This window comes from Chelonia mydas, chromosome 10 (genome assembly GCF_015237465.2).
Source record: "Chelonia mydas isolate rCheMyd1 chromosome 10, rCheMyd1.pri.v2, whole genome shotgun sequence".
In the NCBI taxonomy this organism is placed as follows: domain Eukaryota; kingdom Metazoa; phylum Chordata; order Testudines; family Cheloniidae; genus Chelonia; species Chelonia mydas.
This window is the reverse complement of record NC_051250.2, coordinates 65,475,283-65,496,132: the sequence shown is the minus strand read 5'-3', so window position 1 is coordinate 65,496,132 and position 20,850 is coordinate 65,475,283. Positions and strand designations below refer to the sequence as shown.

At 45.3% G+C, this 20,850-nt stretch overlaps 1 protein-coding gene across 2 annotated transcripts in view; it reads right to left on the bottom strand.

Annotated features, from left to right (window-relative positions):
• Positions 1-3,248: 3,248 nt before the first annotated feature.
• The window catches only part of PDE8A (phosphodiesterase 8A), a 197,406-nt gene continuing 179,804 nt past the window's right edge, over positions 3,249-20,850 (bottom strand). The window contains exons 18-22 of one of the 2 annotated variants that reach the window (XM_007066870.4): positions 16,945-17,162; positions 15,821-15,953; positions 6,682-6,849; positions 5,701-5,830; positions 3,249-4,603 (exon numbers count right to left, since the gene is read on the bottom strand). In XM_007066870.4, the coding sequence (XP_007066932.1) occupies positions 4,476-4,603; positions 5,701-5,830; positions 6,682-6,849; positions 15,821-15,953; positions 16,945-17,162 (777 nt within the window). In that variant the 3' untranslated portion in view covers positions 3,249-4,475. The other variant, XM_037910936.2, reaches the window with a different exon arrangement.

Below are 20,850 nucleotides of genomic sequence, written 5' to 3'. Positions count from 1 at the left end.
TCCAGGTTTTTTTATTAAACAAAAAAAACCAACAACACCTTCCTCCGTGCCCCTCCAGAGCTAACCAATCGCTATCTTCTGCCCTGCATTTACAAAACTGCAATAGAATCAGTTAGGATCATCTATTCTTTTCTAATACAACTAAGGGCCCCATCTCTGGTCTTGGGCTTTCCTGATCACTTAGCTGCAGATAAGGGAGAAAATCCCTGGGTGGAGGTTGAAGAGGGAAGGGGCAGAGAGCTGGCAGCAATGGGCTGAAAGATAGAAATAGTCTCAATTCATAGGCCCCGATTCTTGGGTCTGGCTGAGTTGTGCTTGCCACAAGTTCTGAAAGGAGGTGTGGGACGTGGCGGATAAATGCAGCTTTGTGCTATCTTTGCATCTCTTTGATCCTGGGGCTCCTGGCACAACTTTAGAGCAGCCTCAGGACAGCATTAAGTTTTGCTGAGCTTCATATGGCTCCAAGAGATCATTCCAGAAGCTGGGGATTGCTGGAGTGCAGTAGCACTCTAGCTGCATCCCCCTGCACTGAAGGGAGCTTTTGAAATCTGGTCTTTAGGACTGAGATGGCTGTCAGGCTAGGGAGGAAAGAGGAGTGGGTACTGCAGAAATAGAGAGAGAGAGAGAATCTTGGGGTTGACGGAGAGAAGGCGTGAACTGCCAGGCTGGCGAGGAAAGGAGACTATATTCAGTGGGTGCCTACTGGGGTGGGAAGATGTTTTAGGGGAGGGTCAGACACAGTGGTGGCTGTGGGTCACATTTAGCTGTAACCTACTCCTGGTGACAGTAAGTCTTAGATGGGAAAAGGCGGGAACAGACCTGCATTCAGTGGCTGCAAATTAGGTGATTGTGAAGGATTGTTTTATGTCAGATTAAATTATTGTACATCAGTATGGCTGTAAATCTGTCTGGTGCGGTAGGCTGGTTAGCATGGCTCCATGCACGATGGTAATGGTGTTAATGACTCAGTGTGAATTTCAGGGAATTAAATGTATTGATCAGATCATTTCAGTGATGATGCCTCATACATTTATAACAGGAAAGCAAATTAATCATTTTTACCAAACATTAATACAACTCAGTGCCTTAACTATGCTTATGAAGAAATACTGACCCTTAGATGTTAAGATGCTGTTGACCCAGGTGTTGTTCTTGTTATTACACTGCAATTACTCCCTCCACATCGTATGCTTTCCACTGCAGACGATCTGATGAAGCCATTATCAATCTTTTTGCTCATGTAGTCAGCATGAACCTTTTTGCTGAATCACCCACATGAGCCCCTATGTAATGGGAGGGCGGTGAACAAACCACAACAGAATCAAAAGAAACCTTTATATGAAAAAAAAAGACGCAATATTACCAGGAAAACAAGTCATCTGGCAGCTGAATGGCCGCCTTCTCTTCCAGGCGTTCTATGCAAAAGTAGATGATGAATGGGGTTGCAGATGTCTTGGTTCCTGACAAAAATAAGAGGCACAACTCCTGATCCCTCTGCAGGAAGCATCCCTGTCCCTTAAACTGGAATCATCAGCAAGTTTTACAAGGACCGGAATCACTCAACACTATTATTATTAGCATCTAGGAACCCCCGTCAAGATTCAGGGCCCTCCTGGTACTAGGCACTGTACAAGCATATAACAAAGAAGACAATCCCTGCACCAGACAGCTCACAATCTACACATGCAACGGGTGGAAACACACATAGGCAGGGGTAGGCTGGGAGGAAGACGTGACAATGATGCAGAGCTTAGCAGCAAAGCAGAAGTCACAGCTCTTCCCTGGCCTAGCCAGTGCCCAAGGGTAGTGACCTGTAGGCATCACAGCAAAGGCAGGTTTTAAGGTGGAATTTAACAAAGAACAAGGTGGAGGCGCTATGAATGTTGATGCGAGTTTTCCTCATGCATGTGGAATGGCACAGGAGAATGTGGGCCATCAAGGACAATGGCTCGATAAGTTAATATGTCTTAGGTAGGATGGAGCTAGCTGGCAAAGGGCCTTAAAGGCAAAGACCATGAACTTGTGTTTGATTTGATATCCCACCTCAAAAGCATATGTGAACAGGAGCCTTTCCCAACCTGTTCCAAAATAGAGTGCACCCACACTGTGGGCAGGGTCAAATCTCACCCCCTCCCTGGGCAGTGACTGTAGTAACTAAAACACAAAGTCACCGATAACATAACAAAATTCAGCTCAAACCCCTCCCTCTCAGGGCTGGCTGCTCCCAGGATGCCACCCTCAGGACTGCTCAGCCCACGCTCTCCAGCACCACTCCTGCCTCCATTACCTCGGGCAGGGTAGGAGCTGCCTGAGTCAGCAGAACCTGATTAACTCTCGCCTGCCAAATGAACACCTGCTAACGGAGTGTTCCAGGCCAATTCTACCCACCTGTTACCCTTCCTCACCTGAAATAGGCAACTACAGCATCTTAAACCAACCATCAACAGCAATAGCCAATTAGCAATATATCCTATATCCGGCATCAGGATCAAAAGGCACCCCGCCACCCTCGCCCGCAGACTGAACACGTGTACACCAAGCATTTCTGGTTTGGGCTACGTGCCCACTGCAGACTGTATTGATGTAAGTCACAGCCTCCGGTACCAAAGCTTGGCTGTCTGCCTGGGCATAAATTGCTGCAACTCCTGCTGTCTCCTTTCTCCATGGCATATTCAACACCTCACCCCTGCTTTCACAGATAATATCCACACTATTGCTCATAGCATCCCAACAGACAGCACCTCGTCACCTTCAGCCATTCGAAACAAACCCGAGCAGAATTGAACCTGGGTCTTCTATTGCCCAAGTGAGCACCCAGAAAAGGGGACGATCCGTCCTCTGCAGGGACAGAGCAACTGATGTGCACAACATGTGTTCTCAGAAAGCTGTGATGGGCACAGCTCAGTCACACAGTTCTCGATGGCAAATTCTGACTCTAGATGGCAAGCCAAAAACAAAACAAAAAACAAAACAAAACAACCCCCCCCCCAAACCCAGCAAGTGATACTTTTAAAAGAAATTGTTTAATTTCACATATCTATCTGATAGTGTGCAAATTAAAAAGAAAAGAAAGAAAGAACGAAAGAAAAAATATTTCAAATAAAATTGCTAGAACTTTGACACTTCTTAAAATATACATTTTATTATTTTCTGGTGTTTGCTGTGAATGTTTCATTCAAATGGTGAAGGTATACAACCTTTACAAACTTCTGGACTTAAAGTTTTGGGTTTTTTTTTCACTGCAGAGGAAAATATATTGGCTATAAAAGGTTGAAATTCATTAAATGTTTAGTTTTACCCCCCTCATCTATGCTGTGGAATGCTTTGTAGAAATACTGTATAAAATAAGGCAGACTTTTGATAGGGAATTTAATTAGAAAATTACAGGGAAGAAAAAAAATTAACATCCCAACTTATTATTATTATTATTATTATTATTTTTTTTTTTACCAAGAGTAGCAAGCTTGGGAAGATCTTGTGGTCACCAGTAGGGAGTGAGAGAGAACTGCTGGAGTTCTGGTGCTTATACAGTATGCATTTCTTGTTTATTTTACTACTCTCCAGTGAGACCTTTTAATAAAACTTATTTTAATTAACATAAAATCAGACAATATTTAAACATACACATCTATCCTTACAGTGCAATAAAAATGTGTCATTGTATAGTATTTTGTATTTGAATTATGAAAATAAAAGGTCTGTACATCAATTAAATGTATATTGATGAGTATGAATCATGTAAATTTGTAATGCATCTAAAGTTGGCTTTGGCTTTTAAGTATTTATAAATTCATAGAAAATATTGAACATCTAACAAAATAAATAAAACATATTTCAATAATAGATGCTAACGATCAACTTCAAAAATTCTTGTGTTATTTTTTACATTTGCTACTAAATTTCTTTAAGAGAACTCACTTTCAGTAGTGCTCAGAAGTGAATGATTGCACCTTCTGTGATGTGAAAAAATAGAGTACATCTATTTTTCATAGATCAAAAACTCCTTCATGAAGAGTTGCATTTTAAACGTCCGATTGGTATATGTAACTGTTCTTAAGTGCTTATAAAAAGCATGGAGCTTTCTCATAAAAGCTGTGAGTCACTATTAACAGATATTTCTCCTTCACTTGCAGATTTGAGGACTAAGCAAAATCTTCTATAGGACACCCCTTTTCATGAGGATATCTTCAAGCTTCACGTACTGGTATGAAGATAATGCAAAAATATGTTCACTAGTAGACCCTCTTCAGTACAGGTACTGCAGCAATCCAGTGTAATTCAGCTTGATAAGTTCATTTCATTTGAGTCCATACACGGCAGTTTGCAGGAGTCAGCTGCTGACCTCATGTTCTCTTGAATGCGAAAGGTCCACAAGCACATGGGTTAGCCTTACTGTAATACTGAAGGGATCAAAACTAATTTGAAATCACATGAACAAAAGTGAGCTTGAGTAAATATGCATCTGGACAGGTAAGTTACACTCTGTGGTCTAATTGCTCTTCAGGTGGTGGTCGAACGCTCCGTAGCTTTTTGTCATCTAGACCTTTCCAGTATTTAAAGTTATTGTCCAGATGCTGCATCAAATTTGGTAGGTCTGCAAATGCTAGGAAAGAAAAGACATAATGTAGTCAGCCAGCAGAACTGAAATGGTTCCATGATTCTACTTGCTTAAATATAATTTGAAATATGTGAGGAACTGTATTAAGTGGGATGGTTTAAATCTGTTACATTGATATTGAAATGGTTCTTGTCTTACAACTCTCATCATTACTTCTGCATCTTCCCAGGAGAGTTACAACAATACTATAAGTATATTTAGCAATTGTATTGCAATCAGGAAAGCACCAATTTTCTATCAAGGACATAGTTACTGTGACTGTAACTATTATGCTTAATAAAATTCCAGTTACGTGCACAGCTGATTTGCCATTTATGAGGCCTGATCTACGCTGGGGGAAAAGGGGGAATCGATCTAAGTTACGCAACTTCAGCTACATGAATAACGTAGCTGAAGTCGAAGTACTTAGATCTACTTACCACGGTGTCTTCACTGCGGTAAGTTGACTGCTGACGCTCCCCCGTTGACTCCACCTGCCCCTCTCGCTCCGGTGGGGTACTGGAGTCAACGGGAGAGCGCTCGGCGGTTGATTTATCGTGTCTTCACTAGTCGCGATAAATTGACCCCTGCTGGATGGATCGCTCTGGAGGTAAGTGTAGACATGCCCTGAGTGTGTCACAATTCTGACTACTTTTAATCACTGATGACAGCAATGGAGAAGAAATGGTTGATATACTGTAAGCAGTTCTCAAAAGGAATTCAACCTGTTTTTTCTATAGCATTTTCAAGCATTAGAAAATTGTTAAAAATAATTCAAAAAAATATGTGGGCCAGGTGAATATGCATAGTGTGGTAACAAAGTTAGCTCACTTAACATGCCCTGTTCCTTTATGGAAAGCAAGCTAACCATTTAATAACTGAGAAGAAACTAAATTTTGCCTGAAGTTCACCTATTAAATGAAGTCATAAGAATTATTCATAGCAATGTCAAAATACATGTTAGCATTAATTAAGCTATTGGGTTTACTTGAAATGTAGCAAATTTCCATATTTTTTTTCCATTGGAGTCACAATGCAGCAGTTTTATCTCATAGTACTCTCAAAGGCTTATGATACAAAATATATTGTAGAAGCTTGCTTACCATCCCAAGCATCAAACATATCTGTGATGAAGTAATCAATGAAGGATATTTGGGATTTGGGGATGCTACAAGTATTTCTGTCAAAAACAGGCATCACCACAGGTAAACTCTGTCTTTTTTCTTCATCAGTCTGCAAAGAAAAGATTTTGTGATTATTTGGCTGACACGTTATACCAGTGAACTCCCGCTAGCAGCAGACTGTTGGCCACCAACTAGTGCATGCAGCTGCTTAATAAAAGGAGTGGCATCGTATGAACAGACTCGATCTAACCACGTATATGTTTAGGAGCAACAGAACACTGAACAATGCCCCTATTGGCTCCCACAAAGTGACACATTTACCACCTTCCAGATCTATACACAAAGCTAGTTTTGTGGCACTCAAACTTTTTTTTAAAGCTATGACTGTTTTGGAGCCAAAGATGCTCCATAATTGCCAGTCTCCACCAGAAATGGAGTTTCAAACTTACCATAAGGCAGGAAAATATCTTACAAAACATTTCTTTTACTTCTGAGGAACACAGGCCTAAATTCTGTAATGACAGAAGACCAGACAATCCCCACCTCAGCCTCCTAAGGGCTTGCTCCAACATGACTTTATTCCTTGCTGTCTCCTTATGTGCTCCCTCACTAACACTTGTACTCTATCATAATATACATGAGAGAGAGCCCCGCATAAGGTCCTTTTCCTCCACAAGCCACGAATGGAGTGCATTTTTAGGCAAAACAAATTGCAAATTGAACAATCTAGAAACTTAATTTTTTTCAGATTATACTGCAGTGCAGTCAGCTTCCATATGTTCACAGATACGGGGCCCTGCGTTAATGTATATTGGTGAGCAACTAATATAAAATATAAACAAATTAATAGTGTAGCCTTAAGATCTTGTTTGGATATAAGTAGAGTCAGTTTACTGATTCCTCCCATCCTATCAAAAGAAGTGCTCAGGTAGAATTTCTAGCCTTCTCCAGCTATCTTACCTGTGCAAAGTACTCCTCAGAGATGCGACCAGCCCACTCAATGCACTGCTCTAGAGGTCTGCATGGATTGGAAATGTCAGCGCACTTTATCAACATACGTTTGATAAGTATGCGATTTTCAGGAGACGTGAGAACGTTTTTGACTGAATCTCCATCACCATTATTACTCTGCAACATTTCAAAATTAAAAACAACAAATCAGCATTTTCTGTAAACAGACATTAAAATATTTTCTACTTCGGGAATGTTTCCAGACCCAGTCCTGCATTCCTTTCATGCTTCACTGAAGACAGTTCCGGGTGCTCAAATGCATCAAATCAAGAGGAAGGATGGTTGTGTGGTTAAGGCACTGGACTGGGACTCTGGAGCTCTAGGTTCCATTCCTGGCGCTGTCACAGACCTAGTATGTGAGCTTGGGTAAGTCACTGAGTCTCTCTGTGGCTCCATTCCCATCTCAGGAGTGCTGTGAGGATAAATTCATTAATGTGCAGATAGTACAAAGGCCATGTAACTAAACAGACAGATGTATATAATTTTCCATTGCAGGATTAAGATGATAATTGAAAAAACCCCCACAAAAACACACAGAGTTACATGTTAGCAGTGGAGCAACCAACTGTTTAGGAAAAGGCGGGGATTAGATGCATGCCCGTTCAGTGCTAGCAGGTCTCATTATCATGAGTGCAAACTATGGTGACAGCAGTACTGAGCCCAGGGGCCAGCTCCCACTTCCCATCCCATGCACCTGGTTTTCCATCTTCCACCTCCCTCCAGTCAGCCCTCCAGTCCCTGGCTTGCTTGGCTAATAATGCAAATTATCTGCTTTTTGATTTCATCGCTATCAGATAAATTAATTAAGAAACGCTGCTTTTGATTAGCTTTTTCCTACCCTGCAGTTACGGCGAGAGTGGCTAAGGGACAGTTGCTTGGAATATGTGCACAGCCTGCACTATGTATGTTTCTGTCCTGTGGGACAGTTCACACAATTGACAGCTGCAAGACTGGTTCGGCCTTTTATGAGCTGGGGCTGAAGCTACCTTTACTGTGGAGCTCTGACTAAAATTGTTTCTAGGAGTAGGGTATCAAGGCTGAGATGCCTAAAAATCCACCTAAAAGAGCACAGCATAGCTTGAGCTGTTGCCTGGTGGTAAGTCTACACTGCAAAAAAAAATACTCGCAGCAGTGAATCTCAGAGCCCAGGTCAACTGACTTGGGCTGGCACTGCTGGGCTAAAAATAGCAGTGTAGACCTTCAGGCTTTGTCTGGAGCCCAAACGTCTACATTGCAATGTTTAGCCCGGTAACGCTAGCCCATGTCAGTTAACTCAGGTTCTGAGACTCACCGTTGTGGGTCTTTTTTATTTTTTGCCGTGTAGACGTACCCTTGGTTAGCTGCGGATAATGGATTAAAATGTCGTGCCATCAATAATAATAATAATATTTAGCTATCACTTCCCATGCATAAATCTCCAAGTGCTTCACAAAGGAAGGGACGTCACAGTATTTCCCATTGATAGCTGGGGAAATTAAGGCTCAGAAAGATGAAGTGACTTGCCCAAGGTGACACAGCAGGTCAGTAGCAGAACTGGGAATAGAACCCAGTTATCATAGGTCCTAGGCCAGAGTCAGATTCACTTGTCCATCATATCTCCCAAGAAACAAGCTTTTGTTCTGTTTCCCTAATTTTGTACCTTACCCTCATTTGATCTCCATTGATCTTTAAACACAAAGTGTGGCTGCTGCATATGGAGTAGTCACTTCAGCTGTTCCTTCACTGATCTAACTCTACTTTGGGCCCACTCCAACCCCTGCTGAAGTGAGTGGAAAAACTGCCATTGACTTCAGCTGGAGTTGGATGAGGCCCTTTGTGAGGAATGCAAATGTGAAGCATGGTAGCACATCTTCCTTCACATCCCTCTTTAATTCTCTCCTTTGCTGAGATGCCTACAAAATACTTGACAATGGCTAGGCTGCTAGTGTGCTAAGACGATAGCCTATCATGTTGACCAACATTGTTTCCTTCTACTTCTCTGTCTATCTGCATCCATCTGTTATATCTTACCTTATATTTTGATTGTAAGCTCTCTGGAGCAGGGACCATCTTTTTTTCTATGTTTGCACAGTGCCTAGCACAATGGGGTTCTGGTCCACTCCTGGGGCTTCTAGCATTATGGTAATCGTGACAATTAAACACTAATAATTCAGCCAGCTCCTACATCTATTTGTACAAGAGGTACCAACTAGGCAGAATTCCACACTCCATTGCACAAAAGTAAACACCATGTTGAGGTCAGCCAGGGTGAAATCTGAATTTCCCACTGTTCTGATCTTTTACTAGTGCACATTGTTAATTACAGGGAAGAAAGTTCTTCCTGCAGGGCCACACTGATAAACCACAACAAAACCAAATTAGACACTGGTGCTTTTAAAAAAATGTTAACTGCTGAAAATGATTAGAGATCATTCAGTAAATGACAGCAGAGATCAATAGGTACATCTCCAGGAGCTGAGAAAGGATTTTTGCTTCTATGATCTGGAACCTGTCCAAACCAAAGCTATGGTTCTACTCAGAGGATGCGGCTGTCTTGGGAATAGATTCTGCTAACAGAGCTCAGTTCCAGCGTCCTGCTGAGAGAACAGAGGTGTCTCTGCAGGCCAGATCTAGGCTTCCTGTCACAAGCTTAAGTGACATCATAAAGGGAAATAGGAGGATAAAGGATGCTGGAGCTGAGATGGATTTTGTCAGTTTATGACACAAAAGAAGACAGGGAGCAAACCTAACAAGTTCTCATCATGGCCCATTGAACAAACACATACCGAAAGGACTACAAAAGGGGAACTGTCCCATATGGAACAAACAGTTGGCAGCTCGCCAATAAACATTCCCTTGAGTCACAGCTGTGATCCAAAGCCAAGCTCAGAGAATCACGCTGCCATTGCTACCAAATACAGGACCAAACTCAAGGAAAGATCTGCTGGAGTGTAGTGTCATGCCAATAACAAGCCCTGCAAATGAGTGGTTTTACCCACTCAAACATCGCAAACGTTTTTACAGGAGTCTGCAGGATGGAGAAATGCACAGCTCGAATGAGGGAAACACTTTGATTTGATTATTTAAGTAAAACAGCTGATTAAGCCCTATTTTTCTCCAGAAAATGTGCATGCAGGTCAAACTGCTAGGAATGAGACCAGACCCTTTGGCACAGGTTTTGCCCCTGAAATCAATGGGGCTGCACAGGATGTAAGCCAGGGCAGCATTTAGACTTGGTTTGACTTCAGTCTAACCTGTATGTGTGTAGGGCTTGTCACTGCTGCCATTTGATCTCACAGAGGTGTGTGATATTGTAAGCCCCTTCCCCCTACCCAGACAACTTTCTTCCCGGCTCAGACTGTGACTGTCGCTGCAGAAGCGGTGAGTGAAGTGGAGCCCTAGCTCTGCCCTCCTTGCTGCTGGGCGAGGCTCACAGGAAGGAGTAAGCTGCTCCACGCAGAGGTGTGAAGTACTTTACTCCTCCTCAGAGCAAAGGAGCAGCAGCCTGGGAGGAATTGTTACTGTCGAGTCCGTTCGTACTCTGCTCTGCTCCCGGGACCGTGCAGCTGTGCGCTACACTTCCCTTTCTCAGAGCAGCTTGAAAGCCTCAGACTAGCCCTTAACCACATTACATTTCTGTTGCATTCGTGGATGCTAAGCTAATATAACACCTGGACGTTGTGTAGCCTAACAGATAAAGGGCCTGGCTTATATTTCACAGGTGTTTATTTAACATCCACTTGGGGGTTGTGTTATTATTTTAAAAATTCTTTATCTTTTTATTTGTAGTGTCAAAAGGATCCTATGTTCCAAGCACTACTTATAATTACCTTTATTATCCAAAAATACTCCGCAATGACCCAAAACATGTTGTTAACCCCTTTATTGGAGGAACAAAATAATATTCAGTATCTAGTCTGTGCTGTACAACAATTTGCAGAAGTGTGTTTTGCAGCTTGATGCTTCTTTTATCAAAAGTTTTGACTGTTTTGACTTCTGTAACTCTGCCAGAGGTTCTGGGTCTATTACAGGAGTGGATGGGCGAGTTTCTCTGGCCTGCAATGTGCAAGAACTAAGACTAGATGATCACGATGGTCCCTTCTGGCCATAAAGTCTATGAAAGTTATTTTTTCATGTTCATTAAATTCCTGGAATTGAATAGATTGGGTTTTAGCATAAAAATTCTCTATCGGTTTTACTGGCCATATATGTCTATTAAAGTATCTATCAGCATTTTCCAAATAAAACAATTAAAGAGACTTTGATTATTTCTTACCACAGTTCCTAAGTAAAATATAAGTTCTGATAAAAAACATTGTGCAAAACATAAATTACTAATTAAATTACAAAAAAGGCAAAATGGAAGAGAGACCGTTTGATAGTTTAAAGATATAATTTTAGCCTGGGCTGGTACTGCTGCCCATTATTAAGATTGCCTGACACTATCTATTATAAGACCCCGTGTTTTCAGTTGCTTGTAACTTTGCAAAACTTTAATCGTTTGGTCTGAAATATTTCCTAGCTGGTGTATAGTTCAGGCTGAAATGTTTTGGAAAATTCCAGCCATTTCTAAAAACAAGGTAAAGGAAAAAAATGTTGGTTTTGCCAGTATTCAAAAATTCTGGCAACCTTTTCTTTGAGAAGCTCTAGTGCCCCCATGCTTTGGAGCAGGGATTTGAAATTTGGCAAGAGGTGGCCTTTGAGTCAAGGATATGCCTTTGCCATCCCTGTGAAGATCCGCCCAAATTTGGCCAAGTTGTAAGCATTTGAAAAAAATCACAGTTCACACAAGCTCAGTAGAGACTTGCTAGAGCTTCACGCCTTAATTCCTCACAGACTCCGTCTACACTGATCTTGCTTCAGCCTAGGGCTGAGCAGGTCTTTCCTTGTAATTGAAGTTCCTGGCTGCTCTGGGCCATGCCAGGTCCAAGTCCAGAGCTGACAGCAGGGAGCCTGCCTCTCCCCTGCTATCAATGACACCCCCACTCTTCACCCCTGCTGGGCCGTGCAGAGGAGAAAGCTGCATGATTTAAATGCAGAGTGGACAAGAGCCAGATCTAGGATGGGGTAGGCAGGTTATGCTTGGACAAGATCCAGGGTGTTTGTGCTTGGGACTGCAGGTTGAGGGAGAGGGAAACTGGGACGGGGAGTTTATGGGGGAGACTGGGACCCGCTGAACAAGGCGATTGGACTGGGAGCTACGGTAGGGCAGAGGAGATTGGAACTGGTTGGGCAAGGAAACTGGGACTGAGAACCAGTGACGGAGTGAAAAGAAGTGAGCAGTGAGGGAAGATAAATCTTATGAGGAGACAGGATGCGGGGTGAGGGAAGAATTGAGACTGGCTGGGCAAAGAGGCTAGGACCAGGAGCCAGGTGGTGGAGGAACACTAATTGGATGAAAAAACCCCACCAGTATGTGATTATGTAAATAAAGACCATATCACAGCGTAAAAGGGTCTCATGTGTGAATTCAGGTTGTACATGTCATGGCATTCTGGTAGTTCTTAACTTTTGAATGCTTGACTTTGCAACCTTAATAATGTTCTTCTAATGCAGTTTGTGTGTGTGATATATCTATAGAAGCAGCCATATTACAAAATATTTAGTTACTGAAATGATCAAACTAAATACAAAAAATTACGTGAACTTGGCCCCCTTGAGATACATCTGTGAGCTAGTTTTGTTTTTTTCTTGGGTCTGGTAGCAGGAGACAGGCATCTTGATACACCATGGCTCATGGACAGTCAACTTGTTAAGTACATAAGGCCTGATCCAATGCCCACTGAAATCACTAGGTGTCTTTCTATGACTTCAGTAGGAAATGGATCAAGCCCACCATTGATCAGAGTAAGCTAGCTGGGAATAATACGGATTTACCAACATTTCTCCTGCTTTATTCAGGACAGCAGTATCCTACAGAGACTTTGGCTTCACACTAAAAATTCACCCAGTTCCATTTGCATCATTAGGATGCCAAGAGCAGAGCTAACTCCCACACGACAAAGCTTGCTCTCTTCCCCCTTGCTCCAAATACCTTGAGAGAGAGCATGACTGTACAGACAGCATATGGGTGAATACCAGACCTGTGTCTCCCCTAATCTCTTATGCCACAGAAGCACTGCGCCCACTGTTCAGCACAGAGGTCACAGCTACGGCTTTATAAAAACTGCTCTGACTACATCAGGAAAACATGTTTAAAACCATTTCAGCTACTGTAATGGGGCTTTGCCAGCTGTGCTGTTGGGGTATAAACTTTGATATAAGAGCTTTTGAAACTCTTCTCTTTGCAAAAACCATTCCAACAAAATTGCACTCCGCACACCCTGGCAACAGAACGACTAGCTGCAGCTGTTATCCAGACTGGTTTGTTTGTTTTTGTTTTTTAAAGAATGATTTCCTAACAGGCAATTTTGTAGAGTCCACAGGATTCCAGTTGGCTACTGATTGTGCCTAGATGATACTCAATGCCACAATCGTATCTTCTGCCCACTTTCTTTAAAAAAAAAATCTTTGAAAGACTCACCACTGCTGCCAGACTGACAGCACTGAAAACGGCTGTCTTTTATCTACAGAGCACGTGCCACGTGGTCAGCTCAGCATACACATCCCCACACTGCTCCACAATGGGCCCACATCCTGACCCTGAGCATCCAACTCTAAGAATGTAATTCAGTCTCTGTTCCCACTCAGTCCTTGGCAGGGCCAGATTTACACCTTGGGCGCCCCTAGGTGCAGGGGCTCAGAGCCCCACCCCGCCGCCTGCGGCAGCTCGGAGCAGCAGGGTTACCTTGCTGCCCACAGCAACTTGGAGCTCTGGGGGTCCCTGCTGCCCACAGCGTCTCAGAGCTCCTAACCACTGCGGGCAGCGGTGGTACCCCGACACTTAACTTTTAGGTGCTCTGCTGGTCACAGAACCCCAACTGCCCAGCACCCTCACACAGCCCCATTACAACTTCCCAGTGCCCCACACAGACCCCCCACCGCCCAGCACCCCGCACCCCCTCACTGCCTGGAGCCCCCCCCCCGCCAAGCTCCCCCCGGAGACCCAGTCTCCCAAGTCATGCCCCTGGGCCGCACTCATTGGCCCCACTCTGTCTGCCGGGCTGAGTGAGGAGCACTTCAGCAGGGCTACATGGGGCTGTCTCCCCCTCAGCAGGCCCCACCCACTGCTGGGACCTGGGAGCAGCAAAATTTGAAATTTTAGGTGCCCCTAGAATGCTGGCGCCCCATGGCACATGCCCACTGTGCCTAATGGGAAATCCGGCCCTGGTCCTTGGCCCCTTTGCAGAAAAGGCCAACAGTGATACCAGTCACTGCCAACTGTGATGATGGGACACTTGCCATCTTTCCAGAAGGGACACTTGCCATCTCCTCTGGGTGCTGGAGGGAGACCCACACTATATCTCATAAAGCAGGGGCTCCAGGCCTAGGGGGGTGGGAGGGGATCCTGGGGCATAGGCATAGTTTTACTTCTATTTTGGGCGGGGCAAGGGCTGTCGGGGCTCGAGCCACCTCCGCACAGCAGGGTCCAGGGAAGCAGTGCCATCTACACCCCCTGGCTCACTCAAGAGGCCACCCAGCCTGTCTGGGCTACGGGGGGACACAACCAAAAAATATAACTCAAAGTGGGGACTCAGTTCAAAAAGTTTGAAAATGGCTCAGGGTGCAGGGAGGGGGTAGCTAGGGGCTGTGTACAGGCAGGGGGGCTCCCAGTGTAGCTCCCACCTTCAGCAGCCAGGTGGGGGTGCTGGGGGTCCCGGCTTCAGTCCCCTGCTGCTCCTAGCTTGGGGAAGGGAGGTTTGCCGGCTTCAGCCCCATGTCACTCCTGGGTTTGGGGGCTTGGGGATGGGGGTCTGCCTTCAGCCCCACACCGCTCCCGGTTGGGGAAGGGGGAGGTGCCGGCTTCAGCCCCGTGCCGTTCTTGGCCTCAGAGCACTGGATTTCAGCCGCAGGGCTCCGCGGACCCCCTGAAAGGGCTTGCAGACCCCCAGGGGGCCACAGACCCCTGGTTGAGAACCGCTGTCATAAAGGTTACTACACAATCATCAAATGTTAGTAGCCGAAAGGTGTTTGGATTACCACCCATTTCACTTTTTCTGGAATCATCCCATTTTTAACAAGAAAATCTGTTTCCCATAAGCACTCTGATGCTTTAATGGGTCCCAAACACACTGCTGGCTCTGAGAAAACATCACCATATTGCAGTGTAAGTGATGTCCAAATTAGTCCCATTAACCTGCAAAAATGTGATGACTGGTCTAGACTTTTGTGCATTCAGACCAGTGACTTAGAGGTGAAAGACTCTCTCTGTATTTCCAGTGGGCCAATCACCATACTGTCTAGGTCAGGGGTGGGCAAACTTTTTGGCCCAAGGGCCACATCGGGGTTGCAAATATGTATGTAGGGCTGGGTAGGGAAAGCTGTGCCTCTCCAAACAGCCTGGCCCCCGCCCCCTATCTGCCCCCTGACTGCCCCCCTCAGAACGCCCGACCCATCCAACCCCCCTGCTCCTTGTCCCCTGATTGCCCCCTCCCGGGACCCCCCGCCCCTAACCACTCCCTCGGGACCTCACCCCCTATCCAACCCCCCCTGCTCCCTGTCCCCTGACTGCCCCGACCCCTATCCACACCCTTGCCCCCTGACAGGCCTCCTGGGACTCCCATGCCTATCCAACCCCCCTGCTCCCATCTCCTGACCAACCCCCCCTGCCCGAACCTTTGCCCCATCCAACCACCCCGTCCCCTGACTGCCCCTGGGACCCCCTGCCCCTTATCCAACCCCCCCCACCCCGCTCTCTTACCATGTCGCTCAGAGCAGCAGGAGCTCGCAGCCCCGCTGGAGCCAGCCACGCTGCCGCGCTGCCTGGCAGAAGTGGTGGGCCAGAGTGCTGGTGGCGTGGTGCGGTGAGGCTGCGGGGGAGGGGGGCAGGGGTTAGCCTCCCCGGCCGGGAGCTCAAGGGCCGGGTAGGACGGTCCCGCGGGCCGGATGTGGCCCGCTGGCCGTAGTTTGCCCACCTCTGGTCTAGGTACATCCCATTACCAGTAGCTCGAGTGCCTCAATCCCCTTTTGTCTGCCTGTTAATTAAAGGAGAATTTGTCGTTTTGCTTACCCCATTTTCTTCTAGTGCTGCCAAGGGTTTATTAATGCTGTTGACAAATTTGTTGACATGCTCAAAGTGCTTTGTCATTTCTGTTGCTAGGACCATGTCAATAATGGCTTGACGTAGGGTTCGATATTCATTCCTGTTTAAAGAAGGAAACACTTAGACATGAGGGCTCATTCACTAAGGGCTGCTTGCTTAAACTAACCGAATCCCTCTGAAAAAAATACTATAGAGCGCCAGTATACCAGAGACGGGTAGGGGAAGGGAGAGACAGAGAGAAGGGGCTGGTAAGCTGAATCTGTGCTATACAAATGCATTCCTTTGTACAGTGGTGCGCAGTGAATTATACCATAGGGGCACAGTTTTGTCTCTCTAAGAGCTGCACATGCTGGATGGGAGAGGAGAAGCCAACTCCTCAGCAGTGCTGCCAGGAGACACTATGTCTGCACATGCCTCCCATGGTGTTCTGGCAGCACACTTAGCAGAGGGTCTTGCTCCAGCCAAGCTTCCCCCATCACTTTCTTGCTAACACAGCTGGATGAGTAGGAAGAGTGGAGCTATGGCCATGCTCCCACCCCAAAATGCAGCAGCCTCTCCCTTTAGCCATCAGCCAGCCATATTACACCTGCCAACTAGTCTGGTGTGCTGAGGGGAAGGGGCTCCCCTTTCCACCCAGCTACGAGCACAGGTCAGCCATTGCTTGGCCCTAGACGTAGAATGACATAAAACGGGTTTTTAAAAGGGGCACTGACACCAATTTACAAGCAACCAGATTCGCCCTTATTTTAAGGCTATAAAAACAACGAAAGTGTTCATATTGAGAGTGACATTGTAAGCTCCTTGTTCTGTGTTTGGGCAGTGCCTAGGACAATGAGGTCTTGGCCCATGCCTAGGGCTCCTAGGTTCTGTGGCAATACAAATCATCATCAACAACATTATCATTTAGATTTTGGCATTCTCTGCGGTATGAGAGAGATCGGTATTGTTTCATGAGCAAACCGACCAAGGGGCTAACTCCACCCTCCAGAAGCTGTGATTTTCCTCTGGCATTTTTTTATGTTGCCGTAAGATATGTAGAATAAGAATATTGTGGTTAATGGACTGATAAATGTCCCATATTTTCAACTCACCTCTCCATGTTTTTAAAGATATTGCATTTATCATCCCGTGTGGTGAGCTGGAAAGCCAACGCGGCATGATGGCTCTCTAGCACCGCGGTGTCATTGTACAGGATTGCTAGTTCACTCCCCGCATTGCACAGGAAGGAGTTTGTTCTTCCTGGGTGATCTACGTCATGGACAGTGGCAGCAATGAGAGCAGCAACCTCATCAATTGGATCCAGAGTTTGCTGAAAAGAGAAGCCGGGGACATTTAGGTTTCCTGGAAGAATCACTAGAAATCCTGCACTGGTCCTTAAAGGTTAAACTGAACTGCTTAGAGACAAAAGGCAGGATTCTGCAGATTGCTTAGGGTTAGATGTTCTAAAGAGCCACGGAAAGTTCATTGTATGCTTCATGGAACTTTGCATGACATTTTTGGACATTTTGTGCCCTCCAGATCTTACTTTATTCACAATTTGGACAAAATGCATCAAACTTGGAAAACTGAGATTCCATGTTCTGCCATGGCAGAAACCACCTTCACTAAAAAATGAGTATTCTGACCTGGAAAAAGGTCTGTTGCTGCTCAAAAATAGGTCGGTTTTGACAAAAAACAGGCCCATTTTTGGCAAATAAATAAATAAATAAATAATCATGTACTATAGGCCCATTTTTGCTGAGTTCAGAATCAGTTATGGCAGATGGGTTCTGCAGGATGAGTGAAGATGTACTTTCCTGTCTAAGAGAAGTCTCAGTCCCATGGCCGGACCAGCAGCCTGACTAAGTGGCAGGTTATGCAGTGCAATAGTTATCTCTGTTACATTTTGACTACTGGAGATAATTACTTTCTCAATGATGCTTTGAGCCCATTCCCATGGCCCAGGTGCAAGACATTCCTTATTTTCTGGTGGAGCCTCAATCCTTCTCACTGGCTCTGGGGCTGAATTTTCTGGAGTTAATATGTTCTGATCTTTTTCCTGCCGTAAGGCTGGGGGGTTTGGGCCTCTTTACATCTGCAAGCTTCTTGGGATGCACCATCCACTGTGCTTTATGTCTAAAATTGTGCAGCTTTTGTTTCAGCCTTAGAAGGTCTTTAGTAGCAGAGAGCAGGAAATCTGCATCTTCTCAGCACTGCCCTCTTTCATATGGTACAGCAGTCACTTTGACCCATTTTGGGCATTTATGGGAAGTGTGAATATCTACAATTCACTCAGTTCTCTTACTTCAATGGAAGTTCAGCCTGAATAGAGACTTTAGGATTTGGTCCTAAAAATTAGCCATCAAAGCAATGCCTTGAATTATCCACCAATATACAACAGTCCTCCATAAAAAAGCCACAATTTCCCAAAGAAATATGCACTCCATTAAATGTGGTTCTATTGACAGCTACACAAGCATGTGTTAACTTGGGGCTTGTCTATATGGCCCTGGTGTGCAGACTACAGGAGTGAGAGCTGCAGTGTGCAATAAAGCTTTGTGCTGTAAACTGCCCTGCACTGACACGGCTAGTGTGAATGAAAAGGTACCTAGTTTGTGTTAACATAGTCCTGTTTCAAACAGGACTATGTTAGCATGAACTAGGTGCTAGCAGGGTCTACATGGGGTAGTTACGGCGCAACACTCCAGTGTGAGCTGCAACTTACACTGTAGGGCCGTATAGACAAGCCCTCAGTTGTAGCAGGTCCACTTGCATTGCTAGCGTTAACGGGTCCTTCTACGACTCACACCAATTGTAGAGGTTAATTAGTACTTGCATCAGCAACCTATGGAAACCAACAAACCAACCACACTGGGGCCATCAGGAACAGCTTATAAACTCCAGCTTTATTTGGATTATCAAAATTTCAGATCAACAAACCAGCACCTGCTTGCAATACTTCTTTCATGATACCTGGACATACAGCGAGAAGAAGAACAGTGTAGCCAGGGCTGACACAGTCCAGGTGGAAATCCAGGATGCTTTCTTTATCTATGTGCTGTCCCTTATAGACACTATGGGGCAACAGCAATGTGTCTCAGGCTTATTCCCTTTGTTTGATGAGATCGCTATGCTCTGTCCAGTTTTGGATGAATCTACAGTCCATCATACATTGATGTCACATTGCTAATCTTAGTTCTGTCATGCTAAACCCTACTGCACACCAATGAAAACACAGTTCTACAAACACTGTTTCATTATTTTGGGGCCCAGATATGACTTTTCTTAATGCTCAATCAAGAATCTGGCCCAGAAATACTGCAGTAAAGTGACAACACTTATTCACACTTGACTTGGCATGTAGTCCCAATGATTCAATAGGTCTATTCAAGGAGTAAGATATTACTCAGTGTGAGTACAGGTGTCAGAATCCGGCATTCTTCTACTAGGTTAAGCTTGAATTGGAGTTAACAAAACTGGGCAGGCTGTAACTGCTCAGATACATGCAGTATCTCCTTTGCTTTTGTTTATTACAATTTTTCTTTTCCTGTGCATCCTGCAGATGAATAAAAAACTTTTTCAAAAAGGGAAGGGCAGTCTCACTTCTTTGCCATTGGAATGATTCCAGATCACATCTGTTTGTCACAGATATTCACGGGAAGGCAACCAAACCTTTGGCAACTTGAGGATTGAAAACTTCCAGTGAAATTCTCTCTCCTCCTTGTCATTTATTGCCTGAGAGTTGGCCTCTGGAGAGCAGGTTAATGAGCTGCAGCTCCAGGTTATAATACATGCACCAGTTTTAATGAGAGGTTAGAAACTTGTTTACAATTACAAATGATGTCCCTTTGAGCAAGGTTCCACCACTAGCAATAGGCTCAGGGAGACCAATTCAGGATAGGAAGTTTGGTCCAAAGCTGTGGCAGAGAAGCACCCAATGCCACAGGGCATGTGTGTGTAAGTGTGGCTTTGGTTTACCTTTGCACTCCCCAGATCCCAGGCCAGCTGTATGCCAGTCTGTTCCCCCAGTATATTTTAGAGCAGTTCTAAAATATTGCACTAGCAGCCAATGGTCCTGTAAAGGATTCTCTCACCGCAGGAGCACCTCTGCTGGCTGGACATGGCACAGTGGCTGTCTCCCTGTAAGGTGCACCCTGCTGATAGTTGCTCTGTCGTTGTGGTGGTCTCTCTTCCCGCAACTTGGCCCTCCAGCCAGGTTACACTTTAGTCCACCCCTTCTGGTGTAACAAAGAGTCCAACCCAGCTGCAGTCCAGTGACCTTGCAGCAGGTCTTCCGCCTGTCTCTGGGCTTCACAGTCCTTACACCCATTACTTCAGGAGGTTTCACCTCATCTTATTCAGCGGCTAGTAGGGGAATCCAGGCCCATCCTCTACTCTGGGTTCCAGCCCAGGGACCCTGTAACTGGAAGTCAAGGTCTTCTCCCTCAGACTTCTTGCTGCCTCCTTGTACTGCTGGCTACCTCTTCTGTTCCCCCAGAGAGTGACTGCAGACTCTCTCTCCACAGCCCCTTTCTGCTGCAAACGTCCTGGCTTCATAGTCACCAGCTCCTGCCCAGCTGATCTGCACGTTCAGTTAAGCCTGGCTTTCCCTCCACACGCAGCCAGGCTCGTCTAAGGCCCACACAAACCCTGTCAGACATACCCCATCACAGGTCCCAGTGGACCAATATGGTCACAGGGCATAAAGAAACCCCAGACATGTTTCCTTTTTTGCTGCCACACCACTTATGTTCGCAATAGCAAAGGGCCAGGTTTGGTGTTGGAGCTGCTATGCTTTCTCCATGACACGTGGGTATCCCCTAGATGGGGGTGATCCTCCTGGGAAAGGACAGACAGGGAACAAGGCTGCTTTGTTCTGATGGTGTGGTGCAAAGCAGCCTTAAATGGGCTTTTATTTTGAAGACCTATTGGAGAGTGTATTCCCAATGAGAAAATGTTGCTCACCCATTTGACTTTCACACTGCTGGGGTGACTGTAACGGATGGTTTTCTTTTAAA